This window comes from Crocodylus porosus, unplaced genomic scaffold (assembly GCF_001723895.1).
Source record: "Crocodylus porosus isolate Cpor-Errol unplaced genomic scaffold, CroPor_comp1, whole genome shotgun sequence".
Classification (NCBI taxonomy): domain Eukaryota; kingdom Metazoa; phylum Chordata; order Crocodylia; family Crocodylidae; genus Crocodylus; species Crocodylus porosus.
Genome location: NW_017728949.1, coordinates 22,552,244 through 22,573,205, shown reverse-complemented (window position 1 = coordinate 22,573,205; position 20,962 = coordinate 22,552,244). Strand labels below are relative to the sequence as shown.

At 39.5% G+C, this 20,962-nt stretch overlaps 1 protein-coding gene across 8 annotated transcripts in view; it reads right to left on the bottom strand.

The window, feature by feature from the left end:
• Nucleotides 1-2,715: 2,715 nt before the first annotated feature.
• SATB2 (SATB homeobox 2) overlaps nucleotides 2,716-20,962 on the bottom strand; it is a 168,131-nt gene continuing 149,884 nt past the window's right edge. For 6 of the 8 annotated variants that reach the window (XM_019553944.1, XM_019553941.1, XM_019553943.1 and 3 more), the window contains one exon: nucleotides 2,716-5,834. In XM_019553944.1, coding sequence (XP_019409489.1) covers nucleotides 5,352-5,834 — 483 coding nt within the window. In that variant the 3' untranslated portion in view covers nucleotides 2,716-5,351. Of the gene's footprint in view, nucleotides 5,835-7,043; nucleotides 7,098-20,962 lie in introns of those variants that run through there. The other 2 variants (XM_019553945.1, XR_002104479.1) reach the window with 2 other exon arrangements.

Genomic DNA, 20,962 nt, shown 5'->3' with positions numbered 1-20,962 from the left:
AAGCCAGCTACAAGGATGACAGATAAATGCTAAGCAATAGCCACTGAAGTTTATCCAATTCAGACTTTGTGCCAGTTCCTACACCAGCATAATTCTGTTGACTTCAATAACTTACTTCTCATGATTTACATGTGTATGACCAAAATCGGAATCTGGCTGCCAGGAAAAACATATACAAAAAGAAATGGGCCAGAGAGCTATTTTGTCTTTTCCACAATCATGATTGTGGGGAGATCAACATGTCCTTCACACACACTGGGTCTGGCAAGTTTCCGAAGATCTGCACCACATCCAAAGAGATTGAATGAGATTGCCCAGCAACACCTTTCCTACTGCTTGTATAAGAATTAGAGCACTCTATTCTTATAACATGATGTATCACCCACATCTCTTAACATGCCACATTGTTCATGACTTCCCTTCAAAGACTTAAGATTTCTAGCCTTGTTACACTTCCTAGTTTGCCAGCACTTCCCTCTTTGTTGACTGAGCATGTGTTGTTTTATGTTTAAATGGTTCTTTTTAAAATGGGCATAAATAAATGCACTTTATATTGTAAATGGAGATTTTTTTGTATTGACTTCTTTATGATTTTAAAATAGCATTTGCTTACTTCCAAATGTATGTATTTTTTTTAGCTCTTATTTCTCTACATCTAATGGATCCAGTGTGTCAAGAGAACATTGATCAATGAGGGATGCTAATCAATTTCATTGAAGGCGAATCTTTGGTTCCTAGTTAAAAGGATGGGACTGGTTGTACTGTTATTCCTAAATAAGGATGAATTGCAGGCAATAGGCAGTATGCTCATGAATATAATTAAAAAAAAATCTTAAATGTTTATTTGTTCAATCACATAGGTTTGAAATGGAAATACATATGTCTGAAAGATAAAACAGGCCTAACAACAGACAGCAGCAGCAGGTAAAGTGTAGAGAAATAGAAGCATTATTAATAGAAATATTTCTGCCGTAGCAGCTATTAAATGATTGTTTTTAAAGGTTTGGAAGAAGTACCCATATGTTTGTAGGATTTTTTTTTTCAAATTAAAAAATACAGTGTATGCTGAAAGTGATCGAAAAGATACAGAGCAAAGTTAATGTTACTGCGGGTTTTGTTGCCTGCCTATTACAAGGTGCAAAGCCTCTATTGGTTTAAATGGACATAAGTACTCAACACCTTGCAGAGTCTTCAAAACAACCAAACTAGTTGGAAAATGCAGATGGCCTTATTTATACCTACAAGCGCTTTGCTGAACCATGTCCTAAAAGCCACTGAAGGCTATGGAAATCCCAAGGCCTGGAATAACAGCTAGTGTTCAAGAAGAATTTCCTGGTAGTCCAGAGCAGTGAATGAACCTAATACTGAGCTAAGATTTTCTGAAGAGTGCATCTGTTCAGATGCTAGACTGGCCGTGGTTTCAACACTGGTAAGTGGTAGTGTTGTTGTCTGTTGATAGGTACAGTATTGCTACCTGCTTATTACTTCCAGAACAGAAGGAAAGATGCCCTGGGAGTCATTCATCACTCAAGGAAAGGAAAATTAAGTGAAAAGTGGCAATTATGCATTCTAGAACACACAACCAACTGGTGCTCTGTGTGTAGCTTCCAACTGCAGCAGCATTAAATTAACATACAGTTGTTTTTACCTGGTCTGTGATGACATTCTGAAAATTCAACTGACAAGCAGGTGGCTGGATATCATATGACATGGTTTTCTATTGTCTTTTTTTTTTTAAGAGGGAAGAATGCTAATGTTTCAAATGGAATGTAAATGAGTCATTGAAGAAAGAATTGCTGTCTCGTAGCAGTGAGAAAAGAATCACAGTACCTAAAGATGCCTGAGAGATCACTGCTCAATCTGAAGTTCAATATAAATTCTGTCTGGTAGGATGGAATCCAGAAATTCACCACCATTTAGTTAGCTTAAGAGTTTTGAGCAATTTTTTCCATTTATTTATATTCCCTCAAAAATCATTTTAGCACACTTCTCTGGTTCATCAATTCTTCCAGCATTCCTTTAGACACTCAGTAGGATGTCCCCAATATCAAGATAATAAAGCTTTTTATTATGTTCATTAACCATGGACATGTGTGCATCAAAAGTTTCCTGATGTAGTTGAGGCTTTTTGTCATGAGCAGAAAATATCCACCAGTAAAAGAAGAATGAAGGCTAAAACTATTTATTTTATAGCAATCTGGCTGGTTAAAAGACATCCACACTCTCCCTCCTCAGCCCGTAACAGATGTGGGGTGTGTGTTGTGTGTATATAATCAGACACAGTCTAAAGACTATAAAAATCCAGTAATACGATGGGTCTGATTCTTCAGTGGTGTAAATCACTAACGTTCCAGTGACTTGGGAATCCATGCGGATTTAACAAATTGTATCCATGTGCTTTCTGGATCAATTTTTTTTCCAGAATAAGAACACTTATTTTTTTTTTATTCCATAGGCCTGTTTCATTTGAATACTGTAGGAAAGAAAATGAGTCCCAGTAAATTACCTGACAAATTAAGTCATATTTATTGAATGAGTTTTATTTCAACAACCAAAAAATTCTAACAGCCTAACAATGCACATAAGTTAAAAATTAATTATCACTTAGTGATAACAAAGATAAAGTTGATTTACATGGAAAAAAGAACATTTACAATATGTTAATCCTTATTCACATTGTTGATACTGCAATAAAACACAATTTGTTTTTTTTTGTATTTTATTTTTTATTTCACAAAAAAGGCGGAAAATTGTGCTTTGTTAAGAGGCACTACAAGAAAAGTTTCTTTTTCCAAATAGATATATGATGGATATTGAATAAATAGACATATATGCATTGTAATTCGCAAAGTTCTGGCAAGACCACAGGCTAAAATGCCCACAGATTCACTTAGAACCACTGCAAAATTGGCAGTGAACATAAAAATAAAAGGCAAGACTCAGCATTGAAAAAATACCTAATAAAATTTTTGGTTGAAGTGTAAAAGATACCCAAATGCCGATGCCATCAACAGGTGAACAACCTTGCAAGAGCTTGGCAAAATTCAGTTTCTTTTTACATGTATGGAGTGATTTCAGCAACAGTATAAGAAGACAGGTTTGAAAGAGTAGCTCTGAGGAGAACATAAAGCAGCAACCACTGAACTTCTGATTAAAGCTGCAGCATACTACAGAAATAAAGGATGAAGAGCAAGAGGGGCTTAAGCAAACCACCATCATTTTGCAAAGGTACATGGAATTAATGCAAATACTCTCATGTTTCAAACATTTTCTATGATTCTATGATTATTTGAAAAAGTCCCTTTAAAAACTTCAGAGGTTACTGAGCAGCTAAAATTAGCTAGTATTGCAACACGTCTTCTCCCTGTATTGTATGTTCTGAGTAAATATCTACACATAGAGGTTGTGTGTGTGTGTGTGTGTGTGTGTGGTTTGTTTTAACTGCTATCTTTTATACCTTTCAAATATATAAACAGTATTAACATTTATATTACAATGCCTGGTGCAGTAAACAGAAAATAACTTTCAAAGTGATGTTGCATGAGGTCTTTGTCAAGGATACATAAAAGCACACCATGTAGAAAAGAAACCCTGCAGATGTGGTTTTGACTGCAGTTTCAAAAGAGTCTGAAAATAAATCCAGCTGCAATAGTAGTGGAGGTGAGGTCTCCTCTTGAAAATCATTACATGGAAGCATAGGCGCCAACTTTTATTTTTGTCGGGCGGGGGATGGGAGGGGGCTAAGGTGATGGATATATGAAAATTTTTACACATTTCAGGTGACAGCCCTCCTCCTGAGACGGGACCAGGGCCCTTGGGCCTCCATGTACTTGGCACCTCTGCATGGAAGTGAATGAAGTTATGCTACTTGGTGTCAGTCCCAAGAGGATACCTAAAAACAGTAGGAAACTATAGTAGATTGCAGCTTTCTTGTAAATTCCATTGAAGAGTCAGTCAGCATTCGTTCTGCTTTATGTAGTGTAATTACTATGCTATAGCTCACTGGAAAACTGTTTCAATTTATGACAGCTAAGGTATTACAGAGAAACCGCCTCTCATTCTTATCACCCAGAAATGCCAGGCTGCAGGAAGATTGGAAAACATGTTTGTATTGGGGCTACCATGCACTGGACATGGGCTGCAGCATGCAAGACTTTACTTTATGTAAATAACATAATGTGCATGAAGCAAAGGAAGCCCAAGTTTAAAAGAAATAGGGAGAGGCTGATAAAAAGGGGAAGCCAGCAATGGGAGCTCCCATTAGTCAACCAGCAAATTACCCAGAGAGATTTTTTTGTCCATGTGTTTGATGTTTCAGTGTCCTAATATATGATGTTGAATTTCTTTTTTACTTTCATAAAAACAAAAAAGCAACACATCAAAACAGTAAGCTTATAAATTTTCAGATCTGAAACAGAGAACGGATAAATAAAACCCACAGTAAAATGTGGTTCATAGTATGAATTCCATACATCAAATCTCAAAATGATATTTTTCAAGACCTTGTCAATATACAAGTCTTCTGTGCACAGAATTTCAGGTTCGCTTGCTTTGAATTCCATGAAAATTGATCTGTTCACTACAGAAAGGACAGTCTGAATAATTGAACATGCTGTATCATTAAGTGTGCATTGTGTTTAAAGTACTTTAACTTACTTTTTTCTTTTTTTTTTTTTTTTAAGGTGCCCTGATTTTTTTTCCAGGTTCTCTTTTTTTATTCTTTTTTTGGCAGTGTTGATTCATGTCTTTAAATACATACCTCAAAAATTACCCATCAAGTTGCCAGATAGGAAGCCATATAATAATAAAAAAAACAGGGATAACATAGAAAATAAATAGGAATTCAAAAAAATAGTCACCACACCCTGAGAGCAGGCGGCAGTTTATCAAAAAGCCAAAGCAACTCATTGTGAAGTGGTTTTAATACATAAACTAGTCTCATCTTTAAAGAACTCATTTCACAGTCTGTACTCTCAGACTGTAAAGTTCTGTCCCATGCAATTTTAATATCTATCTGTCTATCTGGATAGACAGATAGATAGATAGATAGATAGATAGATAGATACACACACACACAAATGCACAGAGTTGCAAATATTCCTTCATTGATTTTATAGGTCTTTTTCTTCCTGTTAACTTGCTTGATGTCCCTTTCGTAAGTGCAAGAGTAATGAAGGCATAATCCTATATGATTACAATGATTATTACAGTCAAATGTAGAAGTTTAACACTTGAGTGTCTGTGTCAAGACAATGTCTGATTGGGCAATGATGAATTCATTCAGTTTGCACATGGATTGTGTGCAAAAGAAACAAAAAAACAAAAAACCTAAAAAAAAAAAACCAAAATTCTCAAATTAATGTATTGCTTTCTGCATTACCATCTCCCATTATCTCTGAAGGAGTTGCCTTGCTTTTGTCAGGATTCTCCTCTTCAGGTTCCACTTTGTACATTTCCTCAGAGCCTTCTTCACAGTCATTTTCTTCTGATTCAGTCAGCAGCTCTTCATCCTTGTACTCCGCCACATCCACGACTGTACCCAAGTGCTCTTTTAGCTTCCCATGGTGCTTTACATGATAACGTTGGTTCTGGAAGAATTTGATAATGGTGTGTTTGGGCAGATCCAGCTGAGCCGAAAGGGTATGAATGGCCTCTTGATCAGGATACAGGCCTACATCATGGATGAAGCTCTGAAGGATGCCTAGAGCTTCTAAGGATATCTTGGTGCGGGATCTTGGCTTTTTGGCACAGCTGTCCTCAACAGGTGGAGGTGGGGCCTCTTCTCTCGGAGGGGAGTTCTCCTTGGCAGGCTGGGATTGTTGTCTGTGTAGGACCTATTTAATTGAACATACAAACACATTAAATGTATTTTTGGCACAATTAAGAAAAATGGCAACCCTCTAGGAAAATGGATGCTTCTAAGGTCAATCTTCCACGTCTTTAGATAGGACTGTAGTTTTCCAGTCAATGGAAGTTAAAAAGGGCAAAATACAAAGCTGAAGTAAAATGGCCAGAGATAGAAATTGTCTTAAGGGAAGTTGGAGTCCAGCAGGTACACTACTGAAGTGGGATTCAGGAAATACTGCAACATCTTCAGCAAATCACTCCACTTCTTTAAGTCTCTGCTTTCCCTCCAACTCTGTCTCATCTATTTGGATTGTAAATTCTTTGGTATACCGATTGCCCTGTGCTGCATCTTACCAGTGCTTAACTTGGTAGAGAGGGGGAGGAGAGGGCCTGATCTCAGATCTGATATCTTACTTGATCTTAACTGTTCCTGTATTACAAATGACGGTTTAAATTAAGATGCATCAGAATAGCTTTAAGACAAATGTGAGATTTTTGGAATAATGAGATTTTGGGCAGACACAGGATATTCCTTTTTTGAACAGTGAAACCTTTCAAATTTAAGAGACAGGTAACAGTCAGTTACTCAACAGAAACGGTTTTTGAATAAAGGAGAGGTGATATTGCAATGAAAATGGTGAGGGAAACGCTTATAGAAAAAAAGTGAAGATAAAAAAGTTGCCATGTAAAAGTTGCATGTTGGATAGATACCAGTGTACTACATCTGTATTAATTTTGTTGGCTCAGTAGCTTGGAGTTCAAATAATTATGTCCCTGCATTCTGAGGAAGCCTCTAGGCGAATACCTCTTTCCACCCCATAAAAGAGGTTACATCTGTAAGAGCTTCTTTTTGGATGCAAGTTTAAGGAAAGCAAAACTCCCATATATTCCTAATAGCTATTTACACTTGCCCAGGAATGGTCCTTCTCAGCTCTCACATCTTTAAAAAAATTAAACAAAATAAAATCCTGCCACTGAATTGTTAGAAATAGATTTAAAGAAAGCATGTGTAGCTCTTACATAAGTCTATAAAGGAGATATTACTGGCAAAAATCCCCTGCAGGATTGAAGGCTGTATTTGCCCAGAGGTTCTTGCAGAATGTAGGGAAATAATTATTAGGCCTCAAAGCTGCAGAGCTAACAAAAATCAATATGGACCAGATATTTAGCAAATAAAAGAAAATCTGGTCCTTCACCTGAAATAGTCACTCTTTTTTGCTTCAAGTCTTCTGACATCATGAATAGCAACTCTACATTAAAAATGGGGTTAAAAGAGTGACAGAAATCTGTTCAAGGCTTGGATTGAATTTTATATAAAATTAATATTTCTCATTATAAAGCCAACATACGCTACATAAGCATGTGGGAGCATGTGTACATGCACACACAACTTGTTAATTCAACCTGATGCTGCAAGAGCAAGATCTACTGTAGATTGCCAAAACATATGTACAAAGATGCATACATATTTTAAAGCTCCTGCATTCATAGAATCATAGACCATCGGGGTTGGAAGGGACCTCAGGAGGTCATCTAGTCCAACCCCCTGCTCCAAGCAGGACAATATCCAACTATAATCACATCCCACCCAAGGCTTTGTTTAGCTGGGTCTTAAAACTTCCCAGGATGGAAAATCTACAATCTCTTGGTGGCCTGTTCTGGTGCTTTACTACCCTCAAACTCTTAAAATTCAACCTTGACTTAAATACCATCCCCCACGTTGGTGCACAAGGTACTGGAAGCCCAGGCAGGCTTGTGAGAGAGGCAGCATGCTGGTGGACTCCTGGTAAGTTAGATCAGGCCCCTGGGGCTTAGGCAGCACATGGCCCACCGGCAGCCTGCCTGGCCAGCCCCAGTGAGTGCTGCTGCCATGGAGGAGGGGACTCTCCCCTCCTCCCCAGCTCAGGGGCTGCCCAGCCTGCTGGCAGCTCACTCCCCAGCCATGAAGCAGGCAAGGAGGCTTTTCCAACAGCAGGATCAGGCCCCTCACCACTTATGCCTTTAGCTAGTAGGATACTTGGTGCTGCCTGGGAACAGGCTGGCATGCCCCAGGGGCAACACAGGGTGTTGGCCAGGGGCAGGGGCAGGAGAGGGAGGCCAGCTCTGCCTGACATCTCTAGCTTCCCTCTCCTGCCCCTGCCCGACACCCCGTGCTGCCCCCTAGGGCACACTAGCCACTTCCCAGGTGGCGCCAGGAGTCCTGCTGGCTGCAGGCACCTGCTGAAGGTAGAAGCAGTGAGGGGCCCAATCCTGCCTTCACTGGAACCTCTCTGCCTGCCCTGAGGCCAGAGAGCAAGTTGCTGTGGGGTCAGGCACCCCCTGAGATGCAGGGGAGCCTGGTCCTTCCCTCCGTGGCAGCAGCACCCCCCAGTGCCGTCTGGGTGGGCTGCCAGCGGGCTGTGCGCTGCCTGAGCTCCCAGGGGCCCAATCCAATTTCCTGGGAGCCCACCAGCACACTGCCTCTCCCATGAGCCTGTCCAGGCTTCCAGTGCCTCACACACCAAGGCTGAGTCGATGTATACACCAGACATACAAAAATCCTAACTTTTTTTTTTTTTTTTTTACAGAAAAGTGGTATCAACTTATACAAGGTGTCAACATATACACCGTGAAGTACAGTAACTTAAACTTCCCTTGCTGCAGCTTGAGACCATTGCTCCTTGTTCTGTTATCTGCCTCACTGAGAAGTCTAGCTCAAAGTCTAGTTCATTAGCATGTCCTTTATTATAAATGTACCTGGTCAAACGTCATCATGTTTTACACACTTATTAATAAATGTACTGTACTCTGTTCTGTAAAAGTCATCCAGTCTTCATAACATGAAGCTCCACAACAACTATTAAACTTCTGCCAAGGAGTTGAGACTAGCAGAAATTCAGTGAACATAGCACGCATGACATGATGATTCTAGACTAAATTATGTTACCTTTACTCAAGTTGTTTATCACCTCATGCCATGAGTAGTCTCACAAAAATCAGGAGGGCAACTAAGAACTGAGGTATTGCTCAGTGTAAGAATTAATGTGTGTGGTCCTCCATGGCAAGCTGGTATAAGTAGAAAAGTAAGAAATACAGTACTTCAACATCTTAATTACGTTAGGCAAAAAGCACCAAGGCAGCTACACGGGGCATCTGCCCTCCAGAGTTTAAAGGCAGACGTCAACAGTTCTGACATGCAGGTTTGTACAATTCTGACATGACCCATTTGCAGGGAGGATCATTGTAATAAATACATTTCAATTTCAGTGGAAAGTTTCACTTCTGTACATACATGTATACAGAGCATCAGCAAAATTGTGCCAATTACAGAGGGAAAGAAGAAAATAAAAATGAAAATGGTGAATTTTCTGTTGTGCACATCTCCTGCAGTAAAGAAGCATAGTGGTCCAGCTAACTGAATAATTAGATTACTCTTTAGGAATGTATTTGACCATAATTTTAAGAGATTTTCAGTAATTTTATAAATAGAAGGTAAAATTCTTGATTAGTGTAAATCAATGCTGATCCACCAACATCAGTGGAGTAGGGCCGATTTAAATCAGGTGAAAAACTGAACCAGTGTATTTTACAACACAGGCCATTCATTCCTCCATCGCGTGGCACAAAACTGGAGACAGTTCTATATGTTGGCATTGTAATGCACAGAATAGTTAACAAGCAAGGTGTTTAATACCATGAGCAAACTGACTGTGACTGTGTGAATTTACAGAAATCTGCAAATAAGAAGCACTGTCTATCAGAAATACTGAACTCAAGCAACAGCTATGGCAGATACGAAAGCATCCAGAGGGTGTGAATTACTCAGTTTATTCTTCTTGGAGCTGGAAATATGGGGGGGGGGGGGTTCAGTCAACAAATAGCATGAGAAATTGATCCAGACTGAAAAATGTTACGAGACTTCCAATCAAATATAGTGATGGGAAAAATCCAAACAATACAGGATCAGCAGCAGTAAAATGTTTAATTTGGAGGAGATGAAGAGATGCCTACAGCATCTACAAAGCAATCAACCAAAGATAGAGCTGGAAAAAAATTACTTAACCCGTTCTGAGCTGAAATGACCTTGCTACGCTTCCCAGAAGAGAAAACAGTTAACTATGGTTTAATACATTATATCAGAAATAGGTTGTGTTTTATTTCAATTACTACCTTCTTAAATAAAGGTCTCCTCCTCCTTTTAGTTGCACCAATCTAAAATTTATTTTTAGATTTATAATTTCACCAAATTCAGTGGAATTACTCTGGATTGGCACTAGGGTTAACACAGATTTTTAGACTATTACATACAAATATAGGGTTTAGACAAATGTACATTTTAGCTGCTTAAAAAGGGGTGGATGAGGTGCTGCTTGGGAGCAAGAATCAGCTGTTATGATCTGTTATCTCTGCATGATCCTGCAGATACCCTAGCTAAATTACTGTAAATCTGACCCCAAATGAAGCAAGATTACTTTGTAGCAGTACCGGCTTCCTTCTATAACTACAGGGTCATGCAGGCATAACTGCATTGTTAACAGCTTGCCTGGGTACCCTTTGGTACAGATACAATTGCTATGTCTGGCTATATCCGCGGATATACAGATACACATACACAGAAATTCCTCCATCCTCAGATTATGAATAGTTTTTCATCTTTGTTCTAATTCTAGCAATTATTAACTTTTCTTGAATTACTAAAAGGTTGTACAGTTTTCTATGGCTACAAGCCACTTTTCAAAGCAAGTTTAAAGAGCAGAGCCCGTGTGGTAACTGACAATCAGCTGATTGTTGGCCCTGGCTGGGACAGCCCTGGGTCCAGCTGGAGATCAGCTGGTTGTCAAAACCCCACACCCAGCAGCTCTGGCCAGGCTCCCAAGGCATGGGGGGTTAGAGACTCTCTGCAGGGGACTTTAAACCATGTGGGTAGCCTTTGATCCCCCACACCTTAGCAGGCCAGCCAGAGCTGCCAGCCATGGAGTTTAAAGTCCCCAGCAGGCGAAGCCCTACAGCTCTAGCTCCCCCCTCATTCCACCAGGGGCACCTGTTTGTTGGCCCAGCCCTGGTGAACCAGGACTTTTAAAAACCGTGCACGCAGCTCGGCTCCACACAGGGTTTTCTGATATCCCTAGCACACAGGGGTCCTGTGATCATAGAGTATATCCCCAACCCCAGAGTCTCTGTGTACCAGGGATGTCTAAAATAACACAGGTGCAAGCCAGCTAGGTCACACACTTGGTTTTTAAAAGTCCCAGTGCACTGGGGTCAGAGCTGACAATCAGCTGATTGTCAGGTGCTCTGGGACTTTTAGAAACCGTGTATGCAGTCCAGCTTTTTAAACATCCCTGGTACGCAGGGACCCCAGGATTGTGGACAGACTATCTGATCCTGAGGTCTCTATGTGTCAAGGATGCAGAATGCACTACCACTCATCAGCAGTGCATTCCATAACCATGTAGACATCCACCAAGATAAAGCCAAACAAACTGCTAATAGGTATTGCCGTGCAAACATCTGTGGGCATTTGTGGTGTGACAAAGAGCAAGGGAATCTATATGCTTACATTTTATCCTGCCATAAAATTTTCTGTGACCTTCAAGTAAAAATTCCTAATTACATCAACAAGTGTTCTGAATGCCACATTACTTTGTATTTTTAGTGAATACTGTTCTGTCACATTTAACTAAATACATTCTGTATTTATTGATTTTCTTTCTGATTAAGATAAGGGGCATATGCATTTCTGTACACGTGCAAGAATGAAGTTAAAATCTGTGATCTATCAAAGAATAACATCTGTATATGGACTTTGGAGGTGGGGCGGAGGCTGGGGACAGGGAAAAGACTGATACTCAATTGATGTGTTGTTTTCCCAAAATACATCCTAGGATTTATCTGGTAGCTAAAGTCACATGTATACTATATGCTTTCCTTCCCTAGACACCCCTTACTTTCTCTGTGTCCTTCCTAGCCTCTGAAGCATGTGTATGTCTCCTATTTCCCCACGTAACTTGGCTGCCTCCCTGCTCATTAAAAGATTCACTTCAAATTTGGCCCCTTCATTTCTAAAGCTTTCCATAGATTTGAAGTAGCTTCTTTTTGTCTCTCTCTCCTTCTGTTCTTTAAATACGAATGTGTCTTGGTCTCTTCATACAACTTCACTCACTCTTTGTGGAAGAGACTCCTTTCCAGCACCTTCTGGCATCTGGACCTGTCCTCCTCTTTTCCTTTTCCCCTGATTCTCCACCTACTTTCAAACCTGATTTGAAGACATATATTTCATTCTTTCCCATGGAAGTCATTTTTCTGTCCCACTGGTGGATTTAGCTTCCAAACTGTAAAAGAACCACTATGCTCTAAACCATTTTAAAACAGAGTTGGCAGGAAAGATACTGTTCTTTGAAGTTTTACTCTAATACAGCCTAGCCACACACACACACACACACAATTTTTTGTATGCATTAGCCTCCACTGACAGAAAATGTACAAAACACTAAGATGATAGAAGTTGACTTAAAAAAGATAAAGTGACTAGTCTTAAATCGCACTGTATTTAAATACGATTTGAAGGCCACAATGAAAACCAGCTGGAAGCCATGTGTAAAATCTAATGGTACATGCCTGAAGGGGAGGAAGTAAGATATTGAATGATTAAGTTTAGGAAAGTATATAATGTAGTGTATCATTACGGGAGTGATCTGGATTACTTGTAATAAGCTAAGGTTTTGTGGTCTTTCTAAAATCTAAAGCAAAGAATTATTGGGGAGCAGAGGTCATTGCTCTGTCTTACAGGTAGCTGCTTCCCATCTCCTTAAGATGATTCTGCATGAGAAAAGGCTTCAGGTAAACAAAGACAGAATTAACTCTCACAGAAAAGGGAAAGGAATAAGATCAACCACTGTGAACTCCACTGAACTACATTCTCTATATCTGCATTGTATTTAATTTTGGCTAGACCCTACATCCCACTGAAGTTCGCTTCCAATTCCACCACTTCCTGTCTAGGATGAGAGACGACAAAATGGCTGGTCACGAAGGGAGCTATAATCCCTTAGACCCAAGTAAGACATTAAAAAAAAGGGTACTGAATGTCATCCTGTTAGCTATAGGCTGTTTTGTGAAAAACAGGTTTTGCTGCTTATATAAAACTGTTCCTGCAGATCAGAAACAGGAAACCACATTTATATATAATTTCTATCATCAAAACTCCAAATTCGTTGTTTAACAATGCAGTTTAATAGTTTCCTTTTTTAGCAAAGAAAATTAGTCAGTGAGATGAATCTTTCTGACACACTCCCCTGCATTCTTAGCTGAGATTATTAGGTGTTTCCCCTGCATACTGATATACATTATTTTCAATGCTCCACAAGATGACCTTCCTAGAAGACAAGACAGTCAATTTTCTATGTATACTCTTCTCTTCCTTTCCTACTCTCTCTGCAGTGATTATATTCCCAGAAGCGAGGCAGAGCAGTTGTAGAATCCCAGGATGGCTTGTGCAGGTCAGTATCAGTTCCCACAAAGTTACTATATCACAAAGTTAGCAGCTGAAAGATTCTCTGGATTTAGATTTCTCTTTTCTACCAGAAAAAGAATAGCCATGAGCTCTAAATTTTTAAGCTATGAAATAAAATCCCTCCATCCATCCATACTTGCATTACAATCCCACAGAAACAAGAAATTCTCTTTGCATTAAGGAATATAGCAATTATGTAGTTTTAGTTTGTTCAAGAACTATGGCACACTGGTGCCAGAGAGATGAGAGATTTCCAGGTGTTTCTAGGTGGTAGGCACACACTGAGACCAGTTACAGATGATATTCAGTTCAGACACTGGGGCTCATTATGTCAACAGGATTTTTCAATAACTTTGCCAAAAGTGGGATCAGGCGGTTTGTGGGCAGCTCAATTACCACTTAACTCATTAAGTGCCTACTCTGGAAAAGTTGCCTTTTTGGACCTTGGTCCAAGACTACTATGGCAGTTAATGAAAAGCCTACCACAGAGTTCAGTTCATCTAGACCAGTGGGGGCCAACCTTGTTGGCAGGAATGCCACAAATTAACCCTGAACCATCCCCAACTTCCATGATGATCCCCTGCCTGATCTGTTAATCTGCTCTCTGCCCTGTGCTCCCTATCTGATCTGCTGCTCTGCTTTCTACTCCCTGTCCTATCTGTCACTGTACTGCCTGTGTCCTTTCCAGTCTGCTACATCCCACACAGAGACCACTTGTACCACTTAAGGCATGCATGCCACAGGTAGGCCACCCTGGTTTAGGTAAGGCCCATAAAGGTCTGCAACCCATAATTTGCCATCAAAGAGCAGCCTTGCTGCTCCATCAATGATCACATATTTTTGGATTGACCTTAGAATGCCAGAATTTCTATAATGAATCAGTCAAAGGCCAGGTTTAGGAGGATGCACTATCTACCAACATTAAGGTAATCTGCTCGAGACTGTATACATACCCACACACAATTTTAGATGCTATCTTTAGATACTGCAATATACAAGAATAGAGGTGAACAAGCTATGCAGTAAACAACACTGCATGCTAACAAAGGTTTCCAATCTGGCCGTCATACCAGTAGGAATATTAATTTAAAAGAATCACTATACCAAGACACTTTACAGGCTTCTAGGAATGCCTGCACAAGAAACTGGAACAGAAGTTATATTTGCACCTGTGCTCATTTTTTGTTTTGAAGCAGAGGCTGTTAAGACTCATCTTGCCTGGCAAAACATATTTGTTCAGATAAATAATGCAGCACTAATTACAACCCAAAATGAAGTATTTTATTTGGGTTCATTCTTGTGGCTGTGATTTTACACCATGACTCCATAAAGATGTGTTAAAATGTGTGGTTTAATTTCATTGTTTGTCTTGGATTATACAGCATCCTAAGGTCAAAATTCAGGAAAAATCCAAACTGTTATTAAAAAAGAAAAAGTATCTATGAAGTGATGACAAATTGCAGACTACAGGTGTTAGATTACATTTTGACTCCAGGCAGGTTTAATATACTATAGTTTCCTTTTACAATTGCTCCTAGCAAGTACTGTTATCAGTAGGGGATTTAAAAAAATATGGTACTCAATAAAAGAAGACCGTGTCAAAAGAAATCAATATGAGCGTGCAAAATGGTAGGAAGTCTGACATGGATATATATGTTCACTTTCATCTAGCTTGAGTCTGAGATTCCTTTAATTTTGTAACCACAATGCTAGTAGCATTTTCTAGAGTATTGGTTTTGGGTTTTGTTTTTGTTTTTTTCAAATGCAATTTAATAATTGCTTGCAAAAAATAAACACCAGTATTGTGTTTCGCCTACAATCTGCGATACATGATGTACTTTGTTTTATCATGGACCAAATAAATCTTTAAGAGTTAGTTGGTTAGAATAACCTTTAACCCAATAGCACTAATTCTTCTTTGAAGATGCAAAGAAACAGCAGCTGATTGAAAAATAAATAAATAAAACTCCTCAGCCCTTCTCTGTCACTTTTCATCTGAAAAGTATACAGGCTGTGAGGGAAGTGGAAAGTGGGGAAAATTGGAGAAATGAAAAGGTGGAAAAAGCAGGAAAAGAAAAGGTTTACAAGGAAACTGAATTCAAATACAAGCATAGTTTCTATTTCTAGACAGGACTGTGGACTGGTACAGTGCAATTCATTTCAACATCTTTCCAGCACACATTCCATATGCTTCCCTTTGCTTTATGGCAAACAAGTCGCTTAAGGGCAGGAAATAAATGGTGATCAGAAAACGTGGCAAGCCACTGAACACCAGGGACCTATCCCTCATGCATCCTCTGTGCACAGCTCATAATGGAATGGTGCTCTCAAGTTTTCATTAGAGCAGCATCAACATTTTTTTCTTTTATGGTTAATGGAGACAAAAGACTGAACTGTTTGACTCTCCCTAAAAACATGTGAATTGGAAAATATCCAGTAGTGTGCTGCCATCACATCAGAAGCAGGAAATGTAAAGTGTTAGCAAAATCTAATTAATCTTGACTTAAAAAAAAATTTAAATAAAGAAGTGTCCTCTCCCCTCCTAACACATACTGCTCCCATTAACATTAATAGTGGTTTCAGTATGCATCAAAGAGCAAATATACCACAACCATTTTTAAAAGCTATCATCACAGGAGATAAAATATAAATTACAGCCTTATGACAATGTGTTGCTAAGAGGCTACATGTGTGACGTGGCTCACAGTGACAACTGGGGATGACCAGATAACGTTTGGACAGGTCTAAAGTACTCAAGTTACTATAAAATACATCTTGGCATGAGAATTTTTTTCAACTAAAAAACAACGTACAATTACTTTCTGCACAGTTGTTTGAAGAATGTTTACAGATCAATTTTTTTAAAAGAGAATTTTCTGCCATTACTTTACCACAATCATGATCTTATTCCTCAATAATGCATGGCTTATTTCCCCTTCCTAATCTATGTTAATAGACAGCATGTGCCTACACAAAAGTCACTATTTTGCGTGATCATGTCTAAAAAAAACCTGCAACCCTAAAAATGCAGAGCAATGAGCTTGTATCTAGTGGAGATAACTGCTCATCTTGAACAGTAACTAAACTCTTCATACAAAAGCACAGCTGACTTTCATTGCTGTGCAGTACACAGGAACTTGCTGACTGTATTGTATAGCATAAACCTCCTGCTGATGATCATTACTGAATTAGCTCTGAATTCCCACCTTTTTCTGGTTTAAGCCAATATACTTCACAGTTAGTTTGTGACAGTGAATTCACTCTTCTAGCTGAAGCCTAAGAATTTCACAAACAAATATTGTGTTCTTGACAGACAGCTGAGAAGAGGTGGAGTGGGGTGGGACAACAATGACATCACTCCTTTCTTCCCTCCATATCAACTGTTCCAGGGCTGTCTAATGCCATGATATCAAAACAGCACAAAGTAAGACTTGGGTTCCTTCTGATCTTTTCTGGTCTGATAAATACTTCCACAAAGAAGGCCCAGTACTGAGGATGTCCAGCCCCTAGCTCCTGGGCTGCAGTCTAGTACTATTAGCTGCCAACTAATGCCAACTGGGTAGAGTCTGAATGGAGAGACTGCCTCTGAAGCATCCAGAGACCATCTTTTTTTTGGGGGGGGAGGGGGGAGAGTCTTAGTAATTCAAGGCTAAGGTACTGAACTGTTTCTAGACCCCAAGGCTAGGGACAGCAGTTACACATAAAATGGTTTAAGTGACCACAAAATGGTTTAAACCTGTAACAGAACAGATATTCACTACTCATAAACCACTTTTAAAATGGCCAAAACTAGTTTAATATAAACCTGGCTGAATGCATTATCAGACTTAAGTGACTTAAGTCAAATCAGTTTAAGGAACTTCTGTCTCAGACCCCTTCCTGGTTTAAGTTAACTCACAATCCCTCAGCATCCCAGGATGCTTTGCAGCCCTGGGCTGGGCTGTGCTGTCTGCTCCAGCAGAACACAGTTGGCCCTGCCCCGCTGCTCCCCACCCCCCTTCACCTGGGGTAAAGGAGGAGCAGTGGGGGAAAGTCTGGCAGGGGCTGCTGTGCCCCTGCCAGGCAGACTCCCACTGGGATCCCATGCTGGTTGGAGAGGGGAGGCAGGGGGATTTAAACCCTCCTCCCCCCCTTCTTCGCATCAGCATGCAGGCTAGGGGCCAGGGTCTGGTCATGCCCCCCGCCCCCACCTCTCAAGTGGCAAGCAGGGAAAAGTCTTGAGACACACCATGGTTGGGGACTGTGCAGGCCCGGGTAGGAGCTCAGCCCCCTCTGCAATCATATTCAGCAGCCTGCCAGGGCCTGGACACATGTCCTCCCCTCAGCTGAAGCAAGGAGTGGGGGAAACCGTGGAGGGCTTCTCTCTCAGCTTCCCTCCAGCCTTCCAGCCGCTGCTAAAGTGAAGGGGGGGCTTGCTCTAGTACTCCCCCTCTGCCCCCCACTTCTAGCCTGAGCCACTGAAGGCATGTGGCTGCATTTTGAGAATTAAAAGTGAATGTCTATATGTCTATTCACTTGCCTCTCAGTTTAGACTAACCTAGAAAGACTGAATGGATTCAGGCCCAGGCTTTTTGAATGCCTGTACTTAGCCCAAGGCATAGTCAGTAGAGGATGTGAGCAAACAAGATGAACCTCTAAGCCTCTTGGGGCATTTATACACATACACTTGTCTGCTCTGATGTGCCAGAAATCCAACGCATCAAAGCAAACTCAATTAATCAATTCTGCCCCGGACTCAAGCCCGTGCACCCAGCGCTGCATTGCATACATTTGTATAAAATGGCAAAATGCTCATCAGTGCTGAGAAAATGGTGGTAGTATGCTTTTGAACTAAAGCCCCTTCAATACTTCAACTAAGACATCTTTTAAAAGTGTCCGACACTGCAGTGCAACCATGTATGCAAACGAGTTTGTTTGTTTTGTTTTCCATATTTTGGTATCTTCTGCTTTAAAAAAAAAAAAAAAAAAAAAAGAGCTTCCGTTCTCTGCACGCTGTTCTTTACTCACCAGATCATAAAAGAATTTGCTTTTAGCCTGACTAAGATCTTTCTCGCCAAGCTCCAGCCTAGAACAAAGTTTAAGGTCAAGTTATAAACCCCATAACTATGGTGGCACAAGTGGCGCCACTATAATCATGTCATTTTCCAGCTGCTTAGATTAAGAAAAGGGTTTTGAATTATTTAAGGGAGGATATGTTTGGATTAGACATTTTATTCTGGGGGGTAATTATTTGTCCCATCAAACTGTTTGCGGCCTTGCACATGGCTATTTGGGCTTCCAAGAATATCTAACTGTTCTGTTAATTTTTACAATAGGGGCACTCAGAAGTCAGAAGAACCTGACTGTTATGGTTAGTGAAAATAGCAGATTTGTGCTGATAAAACACTACTCAGCATGTTTTTTGCTTTCTGGACCTAACCACCAATGCACTTAATAACAGGACTTGAGCAAACTATACTGTGTGAATCAAACACATAAAAGTATAAATATTCCTTTTTTAGAAAGCAAGTCTCAAACAGTGCATTATAATTAACTAGCATGGTAAAAAGCAAAACATCCAGAATTACCACACACACACACGCACACACACAACTGGCATAATATACTTTATTATACCCTTAGCTTAAAATTGGGTAAATAAAGTCAAATGATCGAAGTACAGTCTTCTACTGTCCCTTGCCTCATAGTCTATGAAGGCTTTTGGGAACTGTATTAGGGATCTTTCGTTTTTAAGGTTTTCCTTCTGAAAAGGTGTGGATAGCCATCTTGAAAACACTGGAAAAAGTATCTAGTATTTTCTAAATGTTAATCTAATTTTGCTTGTCTAGTTACTTTGGTGATTTTCCCACTAGCTTTATAGAGAAAACTACTAGACTAGTATTACTAGTACCTAGAACTAGTTTTATTTTTGGAAATGACAGCTTTTGTAAATTGAAAGCTGTAAAGAAGTCTCCCCATGATGCTTACACTTTTATAATACATGTAGTATATCAGCATTCTAGTCAAAAGACGAGAAGAAATACAGTTGAAAAAAAGTGTACTTCATTCTTTTGTATTGAAAAAATGAAGCAATTCAGTGTTGATTGGGACGGCCGATGCAAAAGACAGGGCTAGAGACTGCGAGACAGAATAACTAGTTATTAAAGCAAGAGACTAGGGACATGACCTCTCAATTCCATTCCTAATTCTGCCACTGACTCATCTGAAAATTCAGTGCAAATTATCTTACCCAAGTCAGAGGGACGCAGCAAGACTTGATGCACAATTTGCAGTTTGCTGAGATCTTTGGGTAAGGAACTTTGATTTGCACTTGAAATGCAAGTTAACAGTAATTTCATATTCTGTGCCAGAGCTAAATTTTCTTCAGCCAATTTTTTTTTTTTTTTTTTTTTTTTTTTTACATAATCTAGATATATTTAGTGAATTCACATCAGTTTTCCCAAATTATCTGGATCAAGAAGAAGCAAAAAATAATTCTGAAAAAAACCCTTTTGGTTAGACATTTTAAAAACAAAACATTAGATTTTTTTTTTATTCAAATAATATTTGTTTTTAAATTTCCTTTGCTTTTATAATGTAAAACCTTAAAATATTAGCATATAATTTAATTTTTCTGTTCAACCATTTTTTCCCAATTTTTGTAGAACTGCCAGAAAAAATGAAAAACTGAAACGTATAACAGGGGCTAATCTTTCATTGTGTTCCCCATATAACTTCTGTTAGCATTCATAAAAATTGTGTGCCCATGCTAATAGGGAAACAACATGAAAGAATGAGAAGGAATGTTGTTTTATAAAAGGAACCAGGTAGGTGTCTTTTCTCAGAATCCAATAAAGCTTATGGTCTCTGTTCCTTGTGGGAATTCCTCAATTGACACAGGTCCAGTTTGCTTAGAAATCCTGATGAAACTAAAAAGTTACTTAAAACATGTTCCGGCCACAGACTTCGTAGAGTTAAGTATGTATGTTTCCTTTTGTTTGCCTGAGGGGAAAAACGTATCTTGGGATCTGCACACTGATTCTGCTGCATTTCACCAGGATTTCATTCTATCTCCCACAAAAATCAGAACATAAAACAAGTATTATCTGCACCAGCATGCAAGGTAAGGAGTCATCTACTTACATTATTTCTCCTAACCTTTCCTATAATCATGCAACTAGAAAATCCACAGCCTTGATCTATTCAATTCAGCCAACCCACACTTCAATAGGAAGAACCAAAAAGAGCCATATCATTGAGGGAAGTGGGTCTCAATTCTGATCTCAGCTGTAACAGGAGAAACCAGGAGTAATGTTACCCCAGGGTGGTGTTGCTTCACTGGTGTAAAGCCAGAGTGAAAGCAGAATGAAGCCCCTTGAATGGCATCAAGAGTCTTGATCAGACCAAGAGACCAGCCAAAGTAATGAATAAAAAACAACGCAAAATTAGAGACTAAAAACTTTGATACTCAATTCCGCAGTACCAAAAGTTAAAATGCATAATAAGTGGCTAAAGACAATCACAAGATCTATGTGCTAGAAAAAAATGTCTCCGGAGAGAATGAACTGTAAATTAAACCAGCCCTACTTTTAAAGCTTCCAGTGGAGTTGTCATTGTCATGAGCAAACCTGAACTAGTTGGCCT